This window comes from Mobula hypostoma, chromosome 4 (genome assembly GCF_963921235.1).
Source record: "Mobula hypostoma chromosome 4, sMobHyp1.1, whole genome shotgun sequence".
In the NCBI taxonomy this organism is placed as follows: Eukaryota; Metazoa; Chordata; class Chondrichthyes; order Myliobatiformes; family Myliobatidae; genus Mobula; species Mobula hypostoma.
Window position 1 is genome coordinate 37265054 of NC_086100.1, and position 22575 is coordinate 37287628.

Consider the following 22575-nt stretch of genomic DNA (forward strand, 5'->3'; position numbering starts at 1 on the left):
CGGGAAGATAGAGGATTGGGAAGCTTTTAAAAAGCTACAGAGTGCAACTTGAAGAACTTTTGGGAAGGAGAAGATGAAATGTGAAAGCAAGTTTCCTAAAGTCCTTCAATACATCAGGGCTATACTGTATATGCAACTGACTATGGAAACTTTGTGACTGGTTATCCAATCTATCCATACTATCCTTCAGCCTCAACAGTCCCAAGGCCAATTCAAACTAACCAATCAGGAATAAGTAATTCAGATCCAGCCAATCAGGATTGAGCATTAAGCCCCGTCCATGTCCTGCTCACTCAAGAAGATATTTCAGGAAGTGTCTCTAGGGGGACTTGTCATTTGACTAACGTGCTTGAGGATGATGGTCAGGTTTACTGTTGAAATTTTTCAATCAGTATCTGTAAGTATGTGACTGTTAAGGCCAAAGGATTGTGTGGATATATTTAATAACCAGTCACAAAGCTTCTATAGTCAGTGGAGTTGTACAAGATGTTGGTGAACCCTAATTTGGAGTATTGTGTGCAGTTTTGGTCACCTACCTATAGGAAAGATGTAAATAAGGTCAAAAGGCTACAAAGAAAATTTACAAGGATGTTGCCAGGTCTGGAGAACCCAAGTTATAAGGAAAGGTTATTCCTTAGAACGTAGAATATAGTGAGGAGATTTGATGGAGGTATATTAAATTATGAGGGGTACAGATAGGTAAATGCAAGCAGGCTTTTTCCAGAGGCTGGGTGGGACTATAACCAGAGGTCTTGACTTAGGGGTGAAAGGTGAAAAAGTTCAGGCAATAAGAGGGAAAACTTCTTCAATCGGAGGGTCGTGACAGGGTGGAATGAGCAGCCAGCACAAGTGGTGTATATGAGCTCAATTTCAACATTTACATGAAGTTTAGTTAGGCACATGGATGGTAGGGGTATAGAGGGCTAAGGTCCTAGTGCAAGTCACTGGGTCTAGGCAGTTCAAATGGTTTTGGAATACTAACCCTTTCTTCCACTTCCTCATCCAAGTCAATTATAAAAATCACGAAGGGCAAGGTTCCAGAACAGATCCCTGTGGAATACCACTGGTGACCAAGCTCCAGTCAAAAGAGAATAAATGACCATTATTTAATAGATTTGCTAGATGTTTACATGGTTACTGTTCAACAATGAAAGGTTGGATTAATTATGCAAATCTCTACATCCATAGCTAGAAAAATTGACCTTAAATATTTTATGGTTATCTCTCAGTCAGGTGGGAACTTGAGCATCATAAAACTCTGTCGTACTTTCAAGGAAGTTTGAAGTACGAAATACAATTTCTATCCTCTTTTTGACAACAATGAATGCATTCAAATAAATATGCAAACACAGACACTAAATAATGCAAACACTCAGTAGGTCAGGCAGCAGTTAACATTTCAGGTCCATGACCTTTCATCAGAACCAAGTACTTCCTGCATTTAGTGGTGTTTTTACTTCAGATTTGGAGCACCAAGTTTTTTTTTGATTGCTGATAAGTTTAGAACTTTGCTTAATGATAGGAATATAGATTGTTTACAGCAAGAGCTGGAGTTTATACACTCATCCTCTATTAAACAGAGGTTAAATGACATATCCGAAGAGTTCATTATTCTGATAACTATCAGACTATGTTCAGAATCAGCTTACAGCTGATTTTAAGTGAAATACTATTGGCTGCACTGGATTTACATGCACTTGCAGTCACTAGAGCATGAAGTTGAAGTACCATAATTAAAAATTCAAGAAAATTAAACTTACTTTCATGATGTCAACATCATCATTGTGAATAATAATGGTGCTGTTTCATTACTAAATCAGTGTTAAACAAATTACAGCTCACTTGTTTTTAATGATCACTTACAGCTATTAAAATGATACTTGTATACCCTTAGTTCTGATTACTTCGAAAAGAGTGTTTAGAGTTAAATAAGCATTAAAAGAAACTGATGCTGTTTGCAAAAATAAAGATCCAAATTGCAATTTTATTTAAAAAAATTCTAAAGATTGATACGCCATTAAATTTCTAGACATGCATATTTTGTGTTTTTTCATTATACTTCATTCCACATATCATGAGTTGATTATCCCACTTGAAAATAAATGACACCTATTCTCTCAAGACTGAGTCATCTGATCCTGTGCTTCCTAAGTAACAGTAGGCCCAAGAAACCATCTCCCAGTTCAGCAGTTCAGTTTTCTCTTGCTGTTAGATAAGAGTCCTATTGCTTTGTTGTGAAGATCATATCATGTATTATATATGATACTTGAAATGATCCTCACAACAAAGCAATAGAACACTGCAGAACAAAAAAAAATGGCAACATTTAAAATGTTGGAAAGCAGTGACATCACAAAGTCTTCCATACAGCAAAATGCAAATTTTATTCCTTAGATTTATTAAAAATTGCACAATGCCTTAAAGCAAATTATAACCTACATCTTATGAACAGCAAAGTACAATATCAGTTGTTGGCAAAGTTGTTATGTGAAGCATTCCCATACACGTTACCTCAGTATTGCTATTTGCACCTCTGAAATCAGACCCAGAATGTTTAAGGCCCAATGAGAAACAAAGCTATTCCAAGCAAGGCATGCAATTAGTTCATAAAAGGGAATTAACCTCTACTAAGCAATGGGAAACAACTTCTTTTTAAACCACTCAAACATGGATTTAAAAATGCCCTAAACTTCAAACCTAGTCCTATAGAACACAAAGGCCTAGATTTCCATGAGAAATGCTAGCAGCCATTTTTTTCATACTTTTTTTTAGGAATTTGGGACTTGTATTGGCATGAATACACAAATAATTGGATGATGGCCTTTCACTGAGGTTTTGCTGATTACATCTCTTTGCTGGACTCCTCATGAACCTCAGTAATAGATCATTAATATCCAGCAGGTTTTGACACTTATAGTATTGATGTTTGTTGAACTTTGTCATAGGCTGAATTACAGTATATAAAAAAGAGTCAACCATGTTCTAAGCCAATTTGAAATAACCTCTAATAATTGAGATTTAAGTGCTTAACTTTTAAAAACATTTGATGTTCTTGAAAGATTCCAAATGTCAGACATTTAAATATTCAGTGTTTTTGACAGCTAGCTAAAGCAGTGGCAAGGCTCAGCTAGCTGTTAGTTTCTCAACATATGTGGGCTGTGCTCTTTCTAGCTCTGCAACATGATGGCCTATACATCCAGAAAGTCGTGCACTGCAAAGGACTCTGCTGATGATGTGGGAGAAGTTTTGTTGAAGCTGCAGCTGGGAAGTCTGCTAAAATAAACGCAAGGTGAGTTGTGATTTTTCAACTATTTGAAAAGTTTTAGCTATTCAAATCAGTATACTTAAACTGAGATACTTTATATAATGTAGTTGAGCAATTGAGAAACCCTCAGGACAAAAATAGGATTTTAAAAAGACGAACTATTAATAGGATTAACACTGCCTGACCTGGTGAGTTCCTCTAGTATTTTGAGTCGCTCCAGATTCCAGCATCTGCAGTCTCCTGTCTCTCTATTCATGGGATTAGTTAGCCGAACATAAACAAAAATAACTTAGCAAAGCTAAATTTCTTTACAATAGCTTGAAGACTGTAACATCTATTGGCTCATTGAGCATAGACTGAGCATTTAAATAGCAGGTGTAATAACCTCACATCATCCAAAATCACAACATCGAATGAAGTACTCTAGTAGAGTACAAACTTTTGCAACTAAGAAATGTAAATTCAACCCTTTAGATATGTTTCTCACAAGTGACAAATGTTTTAAGTCACAAGGGTTCAGCTTTTTTTTCTTATCTCTGTCATGTTGTCAGCTTTCAGTGATCTCCAGCGATCTTAGAAGTGGGTAGAATTTCTGTATTTATACTGACAACTATTAAGCATCCCTTCAATTTTGATCAGTTTCTGGTTTCTTCTAACAGAGTATGAAGGCTATGATTATTGGGAAGGTGTGAAAAAATGGATCATGTCCATTTGAGCAACATAATCCTTCATCACGCCAAAGCCAGACAGTAAAATTAATTTATTTTACTGAACTGAAACAATTGTATGCCTCAGCCCAGTTAGAGAAATACATCCTTTATTGACAACATTCTCCAATTTCTCCATAAATACTTCCTTGAATTCTGGAGTAAGAGGATTTAGTACCAAATTTGATGGAGGTTTTTCTTCCCTATAACAGTGGCTACTGGCTACCATGAAGCTTATTAGGACTACATTACTCCCAATCCAAATAATGCTGTCTTTCTAGTTTGGCTGAAGTTTCTTCTGACATGAATACATTCTGTGCTAGTACTTCCAGGAGCTACATTGAGAACATCTAAACTATCTTGAAAATACACGAGGTGTCTATTCAATTATTTAACTATATGTTATACATTTATAGATTACTTATATAATAACCATATAACCAAATACAATCACAGCATGGAAACAGGCCATCTCGGCCCTTCTAGTCCATGCCGAACTCTTACTCTCACCTAGTCCCACCAACCTGCACACAGCCCACAACCCTCCATACCTTTCCTGTCCATATAGCTGTCCAGTTTAACTTTAAATGACAACATCAAACCTGCCTCAATCACTTCTGCTGGAAGCTCGTTCCACACAGCTACCACTCTCTGAGTAAAGAAGTTCCCCCTCATGTTACCCCTAAACTTTTGCCCTTTAACTCTCAATTCATGTCCTCTTGTTTGAATCTCCCCCACTCTCAATGGAAAAAGCCTATCCACATCAACTCTATCTATCCCCCTCATAATTTTAAATACCTCTATCAAGTCTCCCCTCAACCTTCTACATTCCAAAGAATAAAGACCTAACTTATTCAACCTTTCTCTGTAACTTAGGTGATGAAACTCAGGTAACATTCTAGTAAATCTTCTCTGTACTCTCTCTAATTTGTTGACATCTTTCCTATAATTCGGTGACCAAAACTGTACACAATACTCCAAATTTGGCCTCACCAATGCCTTGTACAATTTCAACATTACATCCTAACTCCTATACTCAATGCTCTGATTTATAAAGGCCAGCATACCAAAAGCTTTCTACACCACCCTATCCACATGAGATTCCACCTTCAGGGAACTATGCACCATTATTCCTAGATCCCTCTGTTCTACTGCATTCTTCAATGCCCTACCATTTACCATGTATGTCCTATTTTGATTAGTCCTACCAAAATGTAGCACCTCACATTTATCAGCATTAAACTCCATCTGCCATCTTTCAGCCTACTCTTCTAACTGGCCTAAATCTCTCTGCAAGCTTTGAAAACTTACTTCATTATCCACAACTCCACCTATCTTAGTATCATCTGCATACTTACTCATCCAATTTACCACTCCATCAGCCAGATCATTAATGTACATGACAAGTAACATTGGACCCACTACAGATCCCTGAGGCACACCACTAGTCACCGGCCTCCAATCTGACAAACAATTATCCACCACCATCTCCCATCCAGCCACTGCTGAATCCATTTTACTATTTCAATATTAATACCTAACGACTGAACCTTCCTAACCAACCTTCCATGTGGGACCTTGTCAAAGGACTTACTGAAGTCCATATAGACAACATCCACCACTTACCCTTGTCAACTTTCCTGGTAACCTCTTCAAAAAATTCAATAAGATTTGTCAAACATGACCTTCCACGTACAAATCCATGTTGACTGTTCCTAATCAGACCCTGTCTATCCAGATAATTACATATACCATCTCTAAGAATACTTTCCATCAATTTACCCACCACTGATGTCAAACTCACAGGCCGATAATTGCTAGGTTTACCCTTAGAACCCTTTTTAAACAATGGAACAACATGAGCAATAGGCCAATCCTTCGGCACCATCCCCGTTTCTAATGACATTTGAAGTATCTCTCTCAGAGCCCCTGCTATTTCCACACTAACTTCCCTCAAGGTCCTGGGGAATATCCTGTCAAGACCCGGAGATTTATCCACTTTTATATTCCTTAAAAACTCCAGTACTTCCTCTTCTTTAATCATCATAGTTTCCATAATTTCCCTATCTGTTTCCCTTATCTTACTCAATTCTCCTTAGTGAATACCGAAGAAAAGAAATTGTTCAGAATCTCCAACTCTTTTGGCTCCACACATAGCTGTCCACTCTGATTCCCTAAGGGACCAATTTTTATCCCTCACTATCCTTTTGCTATTAATATAACGGTAGAAACCCTTGGGATTTATTTTCACCTTACTTGCCAAAGCAACCTCATACCTTCTTAAACATGAGGAATTCTGCAGATGCTGGAAATTCAAGCAACACACATCAAAGCTGCTGGTGAACGCAGCAGGCCAGGCAGTATCTCTAGGAAGAGGTACAGTCGACGTTTCGGGCCGAGACCCTTCGTCCTACCAGTGCAAACAACTTATCTATTTTCTTTTTCTTCCTTCTTCCCTACATCTGTTCCTACACTCTGGTTCCCCTCCCCCCTCATATCTAGTTTAACTCCACTCTCTAGCAAACCTACCTGCAAGAATATTTGTCCCCCTCCAGTTCAGATGTAGACCGTCCCGCCGGAGCAAGTCCCACCTTCCCTGGAAAACTGCCCAATTATCTATAAACCTGAAGCCCTCCCTCCTGCACCATGTCTTCAGCCACGTGTTGATCTGCGCTATCTTACTAATTCTAAACGCGCCTGCACGTGGCACTGGTAGCAATCCTGAGATTGCTATCCTAGAGGTCCTGTCCTTTAACTTGGCGCCCTAAACTCACCTTTCAGGACCTCCTCACTCTTCCTACCCACGTCAATGGTCCCTACATGGACCATAACATCCGGCTGCTCACCCTCCCTCTTGAGAATACCGAGAACTCGATCTGAGATATCGTGAACCTTGGCACCGGGGAGGCAACAAACTATCCGGGATTCTCGATCTTTTCCACAGAACCTCTTATCTGTCCCCCTAACTATCGAATCCCCTATCACTACTGCTCTCCTCTTTTCCCTCCTTCCCTTCTGAGTTGAGGGTCCCATCTCGGTGCCAGAGATGCAACCACCGCAACTTGTCCCTGGTAGGTCGTCCCCATCAACAGTATCCAAAACGATGTACTTATTATTGGTGGGAACGGCCACGGGGTGCTCTGCTCATTCTGTCTGTTCCCCTTCCCTCTCCTGACAGTCACCCAGCTACCTGTCTCCTGACTCTTAGGGGTGACTATCTCCCTGTAACTCCTCTCTATTTCTGCCTCTGCCTCCCGAATGATCCGAAGTTCATCCAGCTCCAGTTCCCTAACTCGGTTTGTCAGGAGCTGCAGCTAGATGCACCTTGCGCAGATGTAGTTATCAGGGACGATTGTGCTCGCCCTGACTTCCCAAATCCAGCAAACAGAGCACTCATCTGCCCTAACTGCTGCCTCCATTACCTACTCTTAAGGAAATTAGATTTATTAAAGGAACTTACGCAGCCTTACCTCACTTGAAGTGAAGCTCTTCCTCAGCCTCTGCTCGCTGAAGCCTCAGGAGCCAAAGCCTTCCTACTCTGTCTCCCTCTACTCTGTTGCCCGCTCCGTTAACCTTCTCTCTTTTAAACACTCCCGCTGCCTCACGGTCCCACTTACACACGCTTGTGCAGTCATGCCCCGTTCAACTGCCAAAGAAAATGACCGACTTCTACAAACTGCTCTCTTGTAAATACTCCCACTGCCTCACGGCCCCACTTACACGCGCTTGTGCAGTCATGCCCCGTTCAACTGCCAAAGAAAAAACAACTCATGACTGATTAAAAACTACATTCAAAGCAACACAAATGAAGTGAACATCAGACCCTTCAAGCTAGTAACTTGAAATGGATTACAACACAAGAAAATGAAACAACTTCATTAGTTTCATTGAAGGAACAGGGTGAACATTGGGAGAATGAACACATCAACATGTGTCTGTCAAATCTTTTCATTTCACCATCTCAGTCTCAGTGCCCATGATTCCACTGACGGAAATGCCTAACAAAGAATTTCTTTTTGTTATTTGCTTTCATACATCTGCATATGAACCAACTTGTGCATTTTTGTGCAACGTTAAATTAAAATTTTGAAGACAATGGCCGGTAAACATTTTTATCAAGGAATTCTGCTAATAGGTCATACTCACTTGATACTGTCAGTGTGAGTCTTGTATTCCATTATGGTATTGGGTGGTAAATTTAGAACACGTCGCAATGTGTCCCGTATGCGAGCTGTTGTAGCTTGATCACTTGCAGTTTTATTCCATATTGAGATAATATCTTCCTAATAATGAAAGAGAATTCTGAGTGAGTTCTTGTACCACATTCATTGATGACTATTGTGTCTTGCTGCATGCAACTATCTGTAATCAAACCAGCAGCAATGCTCTTCTACATAGTACCAAAGTATTTTTTTCAAAGAAATAAATAGAAAACTACAAACAGACAAGTAGATACAAGGAGCACACATAAAAATTGCTGGTGAATGCAGCAGGCCAGGCAGCATCTATAGGAAGAGGTACAGCTGACGTTTCGGGCTGAAACCCTTCGTCCTTTTATGTGTGTTGCTTGAAATTCCAGCATCTGCAGATTTCCTCGTGTTTGCATGAAGTAGACACAAGACTGTGAAGAATATGTGACTTGCAGACAATGATGCTCCCCCACAGGAGTTGGTCAAGTATAAGAGTCTCAAAGCTGGAAATGGTCACTTGAAGAGGATATTGATGTTGGTATGTATATCTTGCTGCTGGATTTGGAGGATTTTATAGTGGTAAGTTTTCTCCAGTGCTCTGCAATTAACTGCATCGTTGATCCATGCTATCACTCATGTTCTGTAGACTGTGAGCAGAGTGCCAGGTTAAGGCCTTGATCCTTAAATACTTCCATGGCTAAAGACAGTGCTGAGTGGCGGACTGATAAAATCCACCACTGGACTGTTTTATTCCAGCTGTAAGGTGGCTCTTTTGATATGGAAAATGGTTGCAAGGGAGAGATAGTTGTGTTGAGCAGACTGGGAGAAGGACCTTTGTCTTCCAAATGCCTAGCGTGAAGTTCAACTCTTTTGCACACTACGTAAGAGAATAAATAGTGTTTTTGAGTTCTGTTTCCAAATGTTCACATTCACATTGCGGTCTGCATACCATCGACTTGATGCCTAAGACGGTCTCATCACAAACAAAATTGCTTCAAGATATTAAAGATTCCCACATACCTTGTACATTGATTTCACCACTGTAAGACTTGTTGCTGGAAATAAGTGTGGTGGTGGTGGCAAGGGAAGGTGGGGGGGGGGGGCCGGTGATAAGTCTTGTAGCAAGGAAGACTGCTAAGAGAATTAGTCTGACATGATTTTGTTCAACCCCACTCTGCACCATGACCAATACTGTAGTGTACGCATCAGTAAAAATCATGGAGCAAAAGGAAAATGGTGAAAACTTCATTTTGAGGAGAGCCAGATTTGAGCAATATTCTTCCTAAAGTGCTGGAGACAAAAGCTATTGGAAGGTTAACAATCCCCTTGTATAGCAGTTGATGTAGTTTCCTATATCATCTTTTGGTTTTCACTTGTTGCACAATGAACATCATGTTCGGCATATCCTTATTGATCCTTCCCAAGTTTTATTGATGCACCAAATTAAGCATTCTGTCTGGATGCATAATGGTTCAGTATGGCAACTGCTCTGCAAGTTACACAAGAAACTGCAGAGTTGTGGATGCAGCTCAGCACATCATGGAAACCAGCTGTTTCCCCATCTACAGTATACTATTTGCTGCTTCAGTAAAGCAGCCAACATAAATCAAAGATCCCACCCACTTGGGATATTCTCTATTCTCCCCTCTCCCATCATGCTGCCTGAAAGCACACACCACTAAAGTCAAGGACAGAAGATTCTTGTATGATAAAATGGACTCACAATATACCTCATTATGATCTTGCAATTTGTTGTTTAGCTGCACTGCACTTTCTCTGTCGTTTACACTTTATTCTGCATTGCTATTGTTTTACCTTGTTCTACCTCAATGCACTGTATAATGATTTGATCTGCATACATAGTATGCAGGACAAGCTTTTCACTGTATCTTCGTACATGAGACAACAAGAAGCCAAAATGTCCATTCTGCCTTCTGATGGTCAAAATCCACACTGCAACTCTGGAAGAAGCTCATCATCTAAGGGAGATAGGTGGCCAAGGAGAATTCTTGCCATGATTCCTCCAGTGGCAGACAGCAGAAAAACTCCTTTATAATTAATGCGATTGGATTTTTAAAGTTGGTGATAATTACAGGAGCTGAGATCCACTAACATGCCCCCAAGTCCCTCCAAAGAGGACATGAATTTGCCCCAGAAATGCTTCCCCACCATGTTTTAGTACTTCAGCAGACATTTTGTTTGTTCTTGAGACCTTGTTTGTCAACTGCTGGATTTCCTTTTCAAACACTTGCCAGTTTGTTTAGTGCCAACACAGCAGCAGCGTATTTTGGGTGGAACCAAGGGCATTCACATTAGAGGTAAGAGTTGGAGTTGAAACTTTCAAAGTACTCTGTCCCACAGGCTTTGGAGGCTAAGGAAGTGGTGCAGGGGGTTGGGTTTCAGATTTCTGGATCATTGGGATCTCTTCACTGGAAGGTATGACCTGTACAGAAGAAGATGAGTTACACTGGAACCCAAGAGGAACCAATGTCCTTGTGGGTAAGTTCACTACAGCTGTTGGGAAGGGTTTAAACTAATTTGTCAGGAGGATAGGAACCGGAGTGATATGTCTGAGGATGGAGTAATTGGTATAAAATGCATTGTGTAGTGAGATTGTGAGGAAGAACAGGCAGATGATAGCGCAAAATTGCAAAGGATGGGATGAAGTGAAGTGTAACATGAGGGCAAAATTGAAAAGGATGATGAATACAGAATTGAAGGTGTTATATTTGAATATACACAGTATAAAGAAAAAGATAGATGATCTTGTAGTGCAGTTAGAATTAGCAAGCATGACGTTGTGGGCATCACTGAGATGTGTCTGAAAGACAATCATAGCGGGAGCTCAACATCCAAGTGTACGCATTATACCAATAGGACACACATTTAGGCAGGGGGGTGGGGAGGCTCTGTTGGGGGGAGAAAAACTTAAATCCTTAGAAAAAGGTGACATAAGATCACAGCATTTAGAATTCTTGTGGGTAGAGTTAAGAAACTGATGGGAATTATATACAGGCCTACAAACAGTAGCCAGGATGTGGGATATACACTTCAGTGGGAAATAGATAAGGCAAATAATAAGGGCAATGTTACAATAGTCATGGGGGATTTCAATATGCATTTAGGTTGGGAAAATTAGTTGGTGCAGGGTCCCAAGAGAGGGAATTAGTACAATGCCTATAATATGGCATTTTAGAGCAGCCCACGAGGGGAGGCAAATCTGGATTTGATGTTGTGTAATGAACCAGATTTGTTTAGGGAGCTTAAGGCAAAAGCACCTTTGGGAAACAGTGATCATAATATGATAGAATTCACCCTGCAGTTTGAGAGGGAGAAGATAGTCATATGTATCTGTTTTTCAGTGGAGTAAAGCGAATTACAGAAGCATGAGAGGAGCTGGCCAAAGTTGATTGGAAGAGGACATAAGCAGGGTGGCCTGCCCATGGTTCCAGAGGACTAAGAAATTGCAAATGTCACTCTACTCTTTCAGAAGGGAGGCAGGCAGAAGAAAGGAAATTATAGACCAGTTAGCCTGACTTAAGTGGTTAGGAAAATGCTGGATAGGATTGGAATATATAAAATTCGTGTGGGTAGAGTTAAGAAACCTCAAGACTGAAAAGACCCCAATGGGAGTTATATGCAGGTCTTCAACAGTAGCCAGGATGTGGGGTGTAAATGTCAACAGGAAATTGAAAAGGCAGTGGTTGAGAAGTCCATTATGAAGAATGAGGTTTTGGAGCATTTGGAAGTACATGATAAAGAAGCCCAAACTCAGCACAGTTTCATTAAGGGGAAATCTTGCCTGACAAATCCGTTGGAATTCTTTAAGGAAATAACAGCCAGATAGAGAAAGAAGAATCAGTGGATGTTGTTTACTTGGATTTTCAGAGGGCCTTTTCACAGGGTGCCAGGCTGCTTAACAAGATATTACCCTTGATATTAAAGGAGGGATACTAGCATGGATAGAAGATTGGCCAACAGGCAGGAGACAAAGTGTGGGAATAATGGGGGCTGCCAGTGACTAGTGGTGTTCCACAGGGATCAATATTGAGATCGCACCTTTTCATGTTTTTGTCAATTTGGATGACGGAATTGATGGCTTTGTGTCCAAGTTTGCAGATCACAAAAGTAGGTGGATGGGCAGGTAGTATTGAGGAAGAAGAGAATCTGCAGAAGGACTTAAAGCAGCTTTGGAAAATGGGCAAAGAAGTGTCAGATGGAATAAACTGTAGGGAAGCGAATGGCCATGCACTTTGGTAAAAGGAATAAAAGGTGTGGACTATTTTCTAAATGGAGAGAAAATCCAAAAATCCGACGTACAAAGGGACTTGGGAGTCCTTTTACAGGATTCCCTGAAGGTCAGCTTGCAGGTTGAGTCGGTGGCAAGGAAGGGAAATGAATATTAGCATTAATTTAGAGAGGACTAGAATATAAGGTCAAGGATGTGATGCCTACGCTTTATAAGACATTGGTCAGACCACACTTGGAATATTGTAAGCAGTCTAGGCCCCCTATCTAAAGAATATGCTGGCATCAGAGAGGGTCCAGAGGAGGTTCATCGTAACTTGTTTAACAACCTGCTAAATGTAATATCAGCGAACTTGCTAATTATTAATTATACCATGTATTCATATCCAAATTATTTACTTAAATAATTAATAACAGAGATCTCTACACTGACCCTTGGGCACCCCACTCTAGTCAGGCCTCTAGTCAGACTAGACCTTTTACTCTCATCCGCTGCTTTCCATTATCGACCTAATTCTGAATCCACCTCACTAGCTCCCCCGAATCCCATGCCACCTAACCTTCCAGATTAGCCTGTCATGCAGGAACTTCTCAAAGTGCCTTACTAAAGTCCAAATACACAACATCCACTATCCTACCTTCATCCTGAGATACCAGAATCTTATTATTATTAGGCATCTGTTAGTCTCGTGAGACCATGGATTTGCGCCTTGGAAGGTTTCCAGGGCGGAGGCCTGGACAAGGTTGTATGGAAGACTGGCAGTTGCCTATGCTGCAAGTCCCCCCTCTCCACGCCACCGACGTCGTCCAAGGGAAGGGCACTAGGGCCGAAACAGCTTCGCACCGGTGTTGTCGCAGAGCAATGTGTGGTTAAGTGGATCTTAATGAACAAATAAATCAGCCTTCTGCTGCAAAACCACAAATTCTCAGGAACAGAAGCCAGGTGCAAACTAGTACTCTAGGAAGCTAGCTCACAATGCACCTTTTGCCCTTGCCCTGGTTACACATCAGTCATATCTGGTACAGCAAGTTAGTATACAAAGAGCGACTCAAATCTGCCCTCTGCTGACCATCTATAGAAGTGAAGCAAAGCATCATCAGCTTCACGTACTCCATACAGATTACAGAGATGTTTGCTGTCTTGAAGAAGCAAATTAGGGTGAATAAATGCCCAGGGCCTGACAAGGTGTTCCCTTGGACCTTCAGAGATATTTAGGTCACCCTTAGCAACAGGCGAGGTACCAGAGAACTGGAGGATAGCCAATGTTGTTCCACTCTTTAAGAAAGGTTTTAAAAATAAACCAGAAAATTATAGGCCTCAAACCTGACATCAGTCGTAGGAAAATTATTGGTAAGGACCAGGTATGAGTACTTGGATAGACATAAGGATAGTCAGCATGACTTGGTGCATGTTAGGTTGTGTCTAACCAAACTTAGAGTTTTTGAGGGAGTTACCAGGAAAGTTGATGAAGAGAAGGCTGGATGTTGTCAACATAAACTTCAGCAAGGCATCTGACAAGGTTCCACATGGGAGATTGGTCGAGAAGTTTCAGTTGCTTGGCATTCAAGATGAGGTAGTAAATTGGGTTAGACATAGGCTTTGTGGAAGAAACCAGAGTGTGGTAATAGGTGGCTACCTTTCTGACTGGAGGCTTGTGACTAGTGGAATGCTGCAGGAACTGGTGCTGAGTCTATTGTTGTTTAGTCATCTATATCAATGATCTAGATGATAATGACATTAACTAGATCAACAAATTTGCAGATGATGCCAGGATTGTCGGTGCAGTGGACAGCAAGGAAGACTATCATGGCTTGCAGCAGGATCTGGACCAACTGGAAAAATGGGCCGAAAAATGGCAGACAGAATTTAAAGCAGACATGTGCGAGGTGTTACAAGTCAGTAGGACCAACCAGGGTAGGTCTTTTACAGTGAATGGTAGGGCACTGAGGAGTACGGTAGAACAAAGGGATATAGGAATTGATGTAAAAGATTTTGGTGTGGCCTAATTTGGAGTATTGTTTGCAGTTTTGATCATCTAACTACAAGTAAGATGTAAATAAGGTTGAAAAGAGTACAGAGAAAAACTACAAGGATGTTGCTGCGTCTGAAGGACATGCATTATGAATAGGTTAGGACTTTATTCCTTGGAAAGCAGAAGATTGAAAAGGAATTTGATAGGGTAAATGCAAGCAAGCTTTTTTCTACTGTTAGGTGGGACTGCAAAAAGAGGTCATGGGTTAAGGATGTAAGGTTAAAAGTTTAAGGGGAACATGAGGGGAAATTTCTTTACTCAGAGGGTCATGAGAATGTGGAACGAGCTGCTAGCGAACTTAAATTCAACATTTTAGATAGGTACATGGATGGTAAGGGTATGGAGGGCTATGGTCTCCGTGTAGATTGATAGGTGTAGGCAATTTAAATAGCTCAGCATGAACTAGATGCGCTGAAGGGTCTGTTTCTATGCTGTACTTTTCTATGACTCCATGTGCTGACACCAACTGGTGACTGAAAGAAGCTATCGAGCAATACAGTATCTTAAAATTCTTTTCCTAGTCTAGAGCCAGGGCCAGAGTAGAAGGAAGATCTTATATTGAATTGAATTGACTTTATTTCTTACATCCTTCACATATGAGGAGTAAAAATCTTTATGTTATGTCTCTATCTAAATATGCAATCATAGTAATTTAGAATAATTTACAATAAATAGAACAGTCAATGTAATATAGAGAACACTCAAGTCAGCTTGAGTTCATCAGTTTGATGGCCTGGTGGAAGAAATTGTCCCAGAGCCTGTTGGTCCTGGCTTTTATGCTGCAGTACTGTTTCCTGGATGGTAGCAGCTGGAGTAGATTGTGGTTGGGATGGCTTGAGTCCCCAATGATCCTACGGGCCCTTTTTACACAGCTGTCCTTGTAACTGTCCTGAATCATGGGACGTTCACAACTGCAGATGCGCTGGGCTGTCCGCACCACTCTCTGCAGAGTCCTGCGATTAAGAGAGGTACAGTTCCCATACCAGGCAGTGATGCAGCCAGTCAGGATGCTCTCAATTGTGCCCCTGTAGAAAGTTCTTAGGATTTGGGGGGCCCGTATCAAACTTCCTCAACTATCTGAGATGAAAGAGGCACTGTTGTGCCTTTTTCACCACACAGCTGGTGTGTACTGACCACGAGGTCCTCAGTGATGTGGATGCTGACGAACTCTAAGCTGTTTACCCCCTCAACCCCAGTTCCATAGGGGTTAGCCCATCTCCATTCCTCCTGTAATCCACAACCAGTTCCTTTGTTTATGCGACATTGAGGGTGAGGTTGTTTTCTTGACACCACTGCATCAGAGAGATGACTTCTTCCCTGTAGGCCACCTCGTTAAGATAAGGCCAATCAATGTAGTGTCATCGGCAAATTTAATTAGCAGATTGGACCTGTGGGTGGCGATACAGTCATGGGTATACAGGGATGCAGTGGCTATTGCGTCATCTGTCAATTGGTTGTGTCGGTCGGCGAATTGTAAGGGGTCGTGATTATGGTGAGAAAGAGGGCAATTAGAGGATACTTACAAGCCAAAAAGAATTTTGTGATGAGGGTAAACTGGGTTTTCAAGTTCAAAATTGTTTAATATCATCGCCATTACACAGGTGTAAATGAGAACAAAATAATTATTATTTCCAGATCCGATGCAGCACAAAAAAATAGTAAGGAACACAATAATAATTTTTTAAAAACACTATAAATATAAATAAATAAGATAGCTTGTATACATAGATTGATTGTATTTCCATAAAGTAACGCTAGGCATAGGAGTGCCTTACGTAAGGTGACGGACAGGAAATGATACAGTAGTGGTGACTGGGGGTGTGGAGGAGTGGGTTCATGGGTGGAGGTGTTGATTAGCCTTACTGCTTGGGGAAAGTAACTGCTTCTTAGTCTGGAGGTCCTGGCATGGACACTGCGTAGCCTCCTCCCTGATGGCAGTGGGACAAACAGTCCATAATCAGGGTGTGTGGGATCCTTCATGATATTACTAGCTCTTTTCCAGCACGTCTCTATATACACGTCCTTGATAGCAGGCAGGCTGGTGCCAGTGATGCATTGGGCAGCTTTGAATAACAGTTATAGAGACTTGCTGTCTGCCGCACTGTAGTTTCCGTACCGTGTAGTGTTGCAGCTTTTTAAGGTTATCGCTACTGTGCATCTGTAGAAGGACGCAAGTATAGATGTACATGGTGCAACTATCTTCAGGCTCCTCAGAAAGTGGAGGCACTGGTGAGCTTTCCTCATTGAGTATGATGTGTTCTGAGAGCATGAAAGGTTGTGCGAGACGTGCACTCTCAAGAATTTGAAACTGCTCACAGTTTACATTGCCGTGCCACCGATATACAGTAGGATGTGAGTGGTGAGTTTTGAAGATTATGCAAGACAGGATGTTATCTTCTACGATTACTGATTCTGTGCCTGCAATCTAGTAAAGACTAATACCATTTTTTCCAGACCACTCCAATTCCACAGGAAAATGTCACCATTACTCTTGTTGGTGATAGTTTTGTGTCACCTTCTCACATAAGAGAACAGAGTAACTTATTGATTGCTGTGTAATGTATCTCCATGACTTGATAATTGGGAACTTCAAAAATATGATAAATATGAGTCAGATTGCTGGAGTCATTCTAAGTCTGAATTCAAAGTTCAAAGTGAATTTATTATCAACGTACATATGTCACCCTATACAACCCTGAGATTCATTTTCTTGTGGGCCTACTCAATAAATCTTACAAGAATAATAACCATAATATAATCAATGAAAGACCGCACCAACTTGGATGTTCAGTGTGCAAAACCAACAAAATGTGCAAATACAAAAATAAAGACATAACAGTTATATATGTATAAGCAACAAATATTGAGAACATAAGATGAAGAGTCCTTGAAAGTGAGTCCATAGGTTGTGGGAACATTTCAATGATAGGGCAAGAGAAGTTGAGTGAAGTTATCCCCTTTGGTTCAAGAGCCTGATGGTTGAGGAGTAATAACCGTTCCTGAACCTGATGATGTGAGCTCCTGTATCATCTTCCTGATGTTTTTTTTTGGGGGGGGGGTGCTGATGATGGATGCTGCTCTCCTGCAACAAAGCTTCATGTAGATGAGTAGTGCAGGAGGCTAAGCACACAGCCTTGTGGTGCTCCTGTGCTGATGGAAATCATGGAGAAGATATTATTGCCAATCCAAACTGATTGGGGTCTTCAAGGTAGGAAATTGAGGATTCAACTGCACAAGGAGGTATTGAGGCCAAGGTCTTGAAGCTTCTCAATTACTTTTGAGGGGATAATGGTACTGAATGCCAAGCTGTTGTCAATAGTGAGCATCTTGATATATGCATCTTTGCTGTCCAGATATTCCAGGGTTTAGTGAACAGCCAATGAGATGGCATCTGCTGTAGACCTGTTGTTAGGCAAATTGGAGTGGATCCAAGTTGCTTCTTAGGCAGGAGTTGATATGTTTCATCACGAGCCTCTCAAAATACGTATTCACTGTGAATGTAAGTACTACTCGATGATAGTCATTGAGGCAAGTTAATATGTTCTTCTTAGGCGCCAGCAGAACTGAAGCCTGCTTGAAACAAATGGGTACCTCAGACTGCCAAAGCAAGAGGTTAAAGATCTCAGTGAACACTCCAGCCAGCTGATCAGCACAGATCTTACCCACTTGGTCAGGTACCCCATATGGGCCCAGATGCTTTTTGTGGGCTTATCCTCCTGAAGGCTGGCTCTCACATCAGCCTCAGATTGAAATCTCAGAATCATCAGCGGCTCTGGGTGTTCATAATTGTTCCTCCATGTTTTGACAGTTAGTGAGCATAGAAGACATTGAGCTCATCTGGAAGCAAAACACTTTTGCCATCTATGTCATTTGATTTACCTTTATAAGCGGTAATAGTATTCAAGCCCTGCCACAACTGTCGAGCATATTTCATTGATTCATGTTTAGTCTGAAATTGCCACTTTGCTCATAAGATAGCTTTCCGGAGATCGTACCCTGGACCTCTAGTAACTTTCTTGGTCACCAGACTTGACTGCCCCCTGATCTGGCCCTCAGCAGATTGTGGATCTCATGATTCATCCAGGGCTTCTGGTTGGGGAAGACTCAATGATTTTGTGGGGACACACTCATCTATAATTGTTTTTAATAACATCTGTGACGACCATGGTATATTCATTCAGACTCCGTGAACATGGCCCAGTCCAATGATTTGAAGCAAACCTGTAGCTGCTCCTCTTCCTCCCGCAACCACCTCTTTGTTGGTCTAATAACTGAAGCTTTGCTCATTAGCCCCTGCCAGGTAGGAGAATGAAAGCCAAATGATCAGAGTTACCAAAATGTAATCTGGGCATGGAACGGTAAGCACTCTTTGTCTGAGTATAACAATGGTCTAGTGTATTGGGACCTCAGGTGCTACAGGTTATATGCTGATGGTAACGGGGCATGGTTTTTTCCAAATGAGCTTGGTTGAAGCCCCCAACAATGACTTGAAATGCTTCGGGATGAACTGTTTCTTGTCTGGAGATGTCATCATGCAGTATCTCAAGCACTTGATTATAGTCTGCCGCTGGTGGTATCCTTGTCATGTTATTAATATCCTCGCTCACATCCCCTCACTGAAATTTCATAGCCTGTAAGGAGGGCTTTCTAGAAACCCTGATATAAAGATCCTCTTTAACATGGACACTGAATACAACGTCTGAAGATAATATTGCCAGTTAATGAACTTTCCAACAAATATCGCATGTACAAGACATCTCCATTTTATCAACTATGAGCAGCAATTCAGTCACAGAAATTAGACTCTGCAAATGAGCACAAAAAATGCTAAAAAGCACAATTGGTGCTGACTGGACATTGCAAATGATGTTAATGCAGCTCACTCATGGACTTCAAATACAAAACACACCACAGCAAACAGGCACAGGCCAGTTGCTCAAATCTCCCAGCCAACAACTTGTCTTTAAGTCAGATCACAGAAACTCTTGTCATAAGAACATGTAAAGTTTCTAGAAAAAACATTTTAATATACTTTGTTTCATTTTTGGATTGAGAGTTAACTAGTTAAGTAGGTTTTACTTCTGAAATACGTACAAATAAAAGAACTGCTCCATTAACATATGTGCCTGAAATGTTCAATCTATATTTTTAATTTATTTATTGAGATGGAGCACACAGTAGGTCCTCTAGCCCTTCAAGCCACACCGGCCAGCAATCCCCAATTTAACCCTAGCCTGATCACAGGGCAATTTACAATGACCAATTAACCCACCAACGGATACATCTTTGGACTGTGGGAGGAAACCGGAGCACCCGAAGGAAACTCATGCAGTCACAGGGAGAACATACAAACTCCTTACAGACAGCAGCAGGAATTGTGCTGGGTGGAATCTTAATGCATATTGACTTTTAGTTCTTACATTCTTCCTGTTCCAGCATACTATGAATTAATCAATCACAATTTGAGTTCACCCAAAATGCATAAACAATTTCAAGCAAAATGTCTAATTTAAATTGCTGTTTTGCTTTATAAAGCATAACTGCTATTGACAGTGACATCATTTCATGCCTCAAAATCAAAACTGGCAAACAATTTTCTTCAGAAGAGCGATACCTGAAATCGAACTGAAACAACAGCTCCACATATCTCCTCTCCAACCATGAACTGCTCTCCCAGCATTGCCAAGATCAGATTTTCCCAGCAACGTGATGCTAGTCCTTTTCGCAAACGGATAATCCATTTTCCACCATTCTTATTTGCTTCATCCTAGAAAGACAAAAAAATGAAAATGTTACACTTAATAAAATACCATCCATTTACTTAAACTGCTCACCTACAAAGTGAGTGACTGCATGGTTTGACTACTTTGTGGCTTTAACAGTCAAAAACCAGCTCTCCCATCACTCCTTGATCAATACTTAGGATCTGACTTCCATAGCCCAAACTCAACTGCAGAAAGCCATCAGTATCATTGTGTGTGACTGAAATTACAATTCTCATTACTTCTTGTAGCTTGAAGCAATAGAATCCCATTCTTCATTACACTCCAGCATGAGCCCAGCATGGTAAGCTCTCAGTGGTGCTCCGATGTGGTAGTTTTGTCAAACTCATGTTCCCCCAACCTTGAACATGTAACAATCAAATGCCATCAAAGGCGGGTCACCAAGTTCTTGGAGTGCACTGGTATAATTGAAGCCTGCTTGAAGCAGGTGGGTACCTCAGACTGCTGAAGCAAGAGGTTAAAGATCTTAGTGAACACTCTAGCCAGCTGATCAGAACAGGTCTATAGTACTTGGTCAGGTACCCAGTCAGGGCTGGGTGCTTTTTGTGGGTGCACCCTCCTGAAGGCTGCTCACATGTCAGCCTCAGAGATTGAAATCCTACAGAATCTCCATCAACACAAGCATATCACAAGGCTGTGTGCTCAGCCCCCTGCTCTACTTGTTTTACACTTGTGACTGTGTGGCTAAGCACGCTCTAATCCCATATACAAGTTTGCTGACGACACCACCGTCATTGACCGATTCAAAAGTAGTGACTAATCAGCATATAGGAGGGAGACTCAAAAATCTGACTGAGCGGTGCCACAACAACAACAACTTCTTACTCAACGTTGGCAAGACCAAGGAGCTGATTATTGACTTCAGGAGGATGTAACCAGAGGTCCATGAGCCAACTATGGTAGGGCCAGCAACTTTAAATTCCTCAGTGTTACCATTTCAGAGGACCAGTCCTGAGCCCCGGACAGGAGTGTAATTATGAGGAAAACACGGCAGTGCCTTTGTATCTTTAGAGAGTTTGCGAAGATTCGGCATGACATCTAAAACTTTGACAAAATTCTACAGATATGCGGTGGAGGGTATATTGACTGGCTGCATAACATCCTGGTATGGAAACACTAATATCTTTGAATGGAAAATCCTACAAAAAGTAACAGATATGGTCCAGTCCATCGCGGGTAAAGCCCTTTCCTGCACTGAGCACATTTACACGGAGAACTGTTGCAGGAAAGTAACATTCATTATCAGAGACCTCCACCACCCAGGTCATGCTCTCTTCTCACTGCTGCCATCAGGAAAAAGGTACAGGAGCCTCAGGACTCACACCAACAGGTTCAGGAATAGTTATTAACCATCAACTAACAGGCTCTTGAACCAAAAGGGATAACTCCACTCAACTTCTCACACCATCACTGAAATGTTACAACAACATATGGACTCACTTTCAAGGACTCTTCATCTCATGTTCTTGATATTTATTGCTTATCTGGGTCATGAGCTGGTGATCTCTTTGGATTGGAAACTCACCCGGCAGAAGGCAATGGCAAACCACTGCTGTAACTTGCCTCGTACGCAATTCCCCACTACATTAGAGAGGTGTGGTGGGAAATCATCCACTAACTGGAGAAACTCCGGATGCAACATACCTTTCCTTTCCTATCTGTTAATTATGTTTATTTCTTTCTTTTTGTATTTTCATAGCTTGTTGTCTTTGGCACACTGGCTGAACGTCCAAATTGGTTGCAGTCTTTCATTGATTATATCATGGTTATTATTCTATTTAGGATTTATTGAGTATGCCCACAAGAAAATGAATATCAGGGATGTATATGGTAATATATATGTACTTTGATAATAATCTTACTTTGAACCTCGTTAAAAATCCTACCCAGAGGATATGAAAAGTGTTAACCCTCTCATTACAGTTCTTAACCCCCATGAACCAGAAGTCTTCCATATTAAATTTATCCAAACTGTTCTTGCTTCCATTCTCTTCACTTGCACATCACCCATGCTTATACTCCTGACTGATCCAACTCTTTAAATACCTCCTTCACCTGAAATCTTCCAAATAACTATTATCATTTCTCTGACTTTTATTATCTTGGCCTTTTATCCCCATGTACCAAATTTGGTTCCAGTATCAGCTGCTCATTCCTCAATTTCAAATTACCTTCATAAATCCTACCTCTTACCAGCTACCCCATCACTAGAGGTTGTACCTCATCACCCTTCTTTACTGTTTCTCTTTCCAGCAAAACATTTTCTTTCTTACACAAGGAATGCTTTGAAGCCTTTCGCCTTTGCAGAAAAAATATATACAACGCAGGTTTATATAATGCTCACCTTAC

At 41.1% G+C, this 22575-nt stretch overlaps 1 protein-coding gene across 2 annotated transcripts in view; it reads right to left on the reverse strand.

The window, feature by feature from the left end:
- eif4e2 (eukaryotic translation initiation factor 4E family member 2) overlaps positions 1 to 22575 on the reverse strand; it is a 69864-nt gene that overhangs the window by 10699 nt on the left and 36590 nt on the right. For both annotated transcript variants that reach the window (XM_063044852.1, XM_063044853.1), the window contains exons 5-6: positions 20058 to 20210; positions 8119 to 8255 (exon numbers count right to left, since the gene is read on the reverse strand). In XM_063044852.1, the coding sequence (XP_062900922.1) occupies positions 8119 to 8255; positions 20058 to 20210 (290 nt within the window). The remainder of the gene's footprint in view (positions 1 to 8118; positions 8256 to 20057; positions 20211 to 22575) is intronic.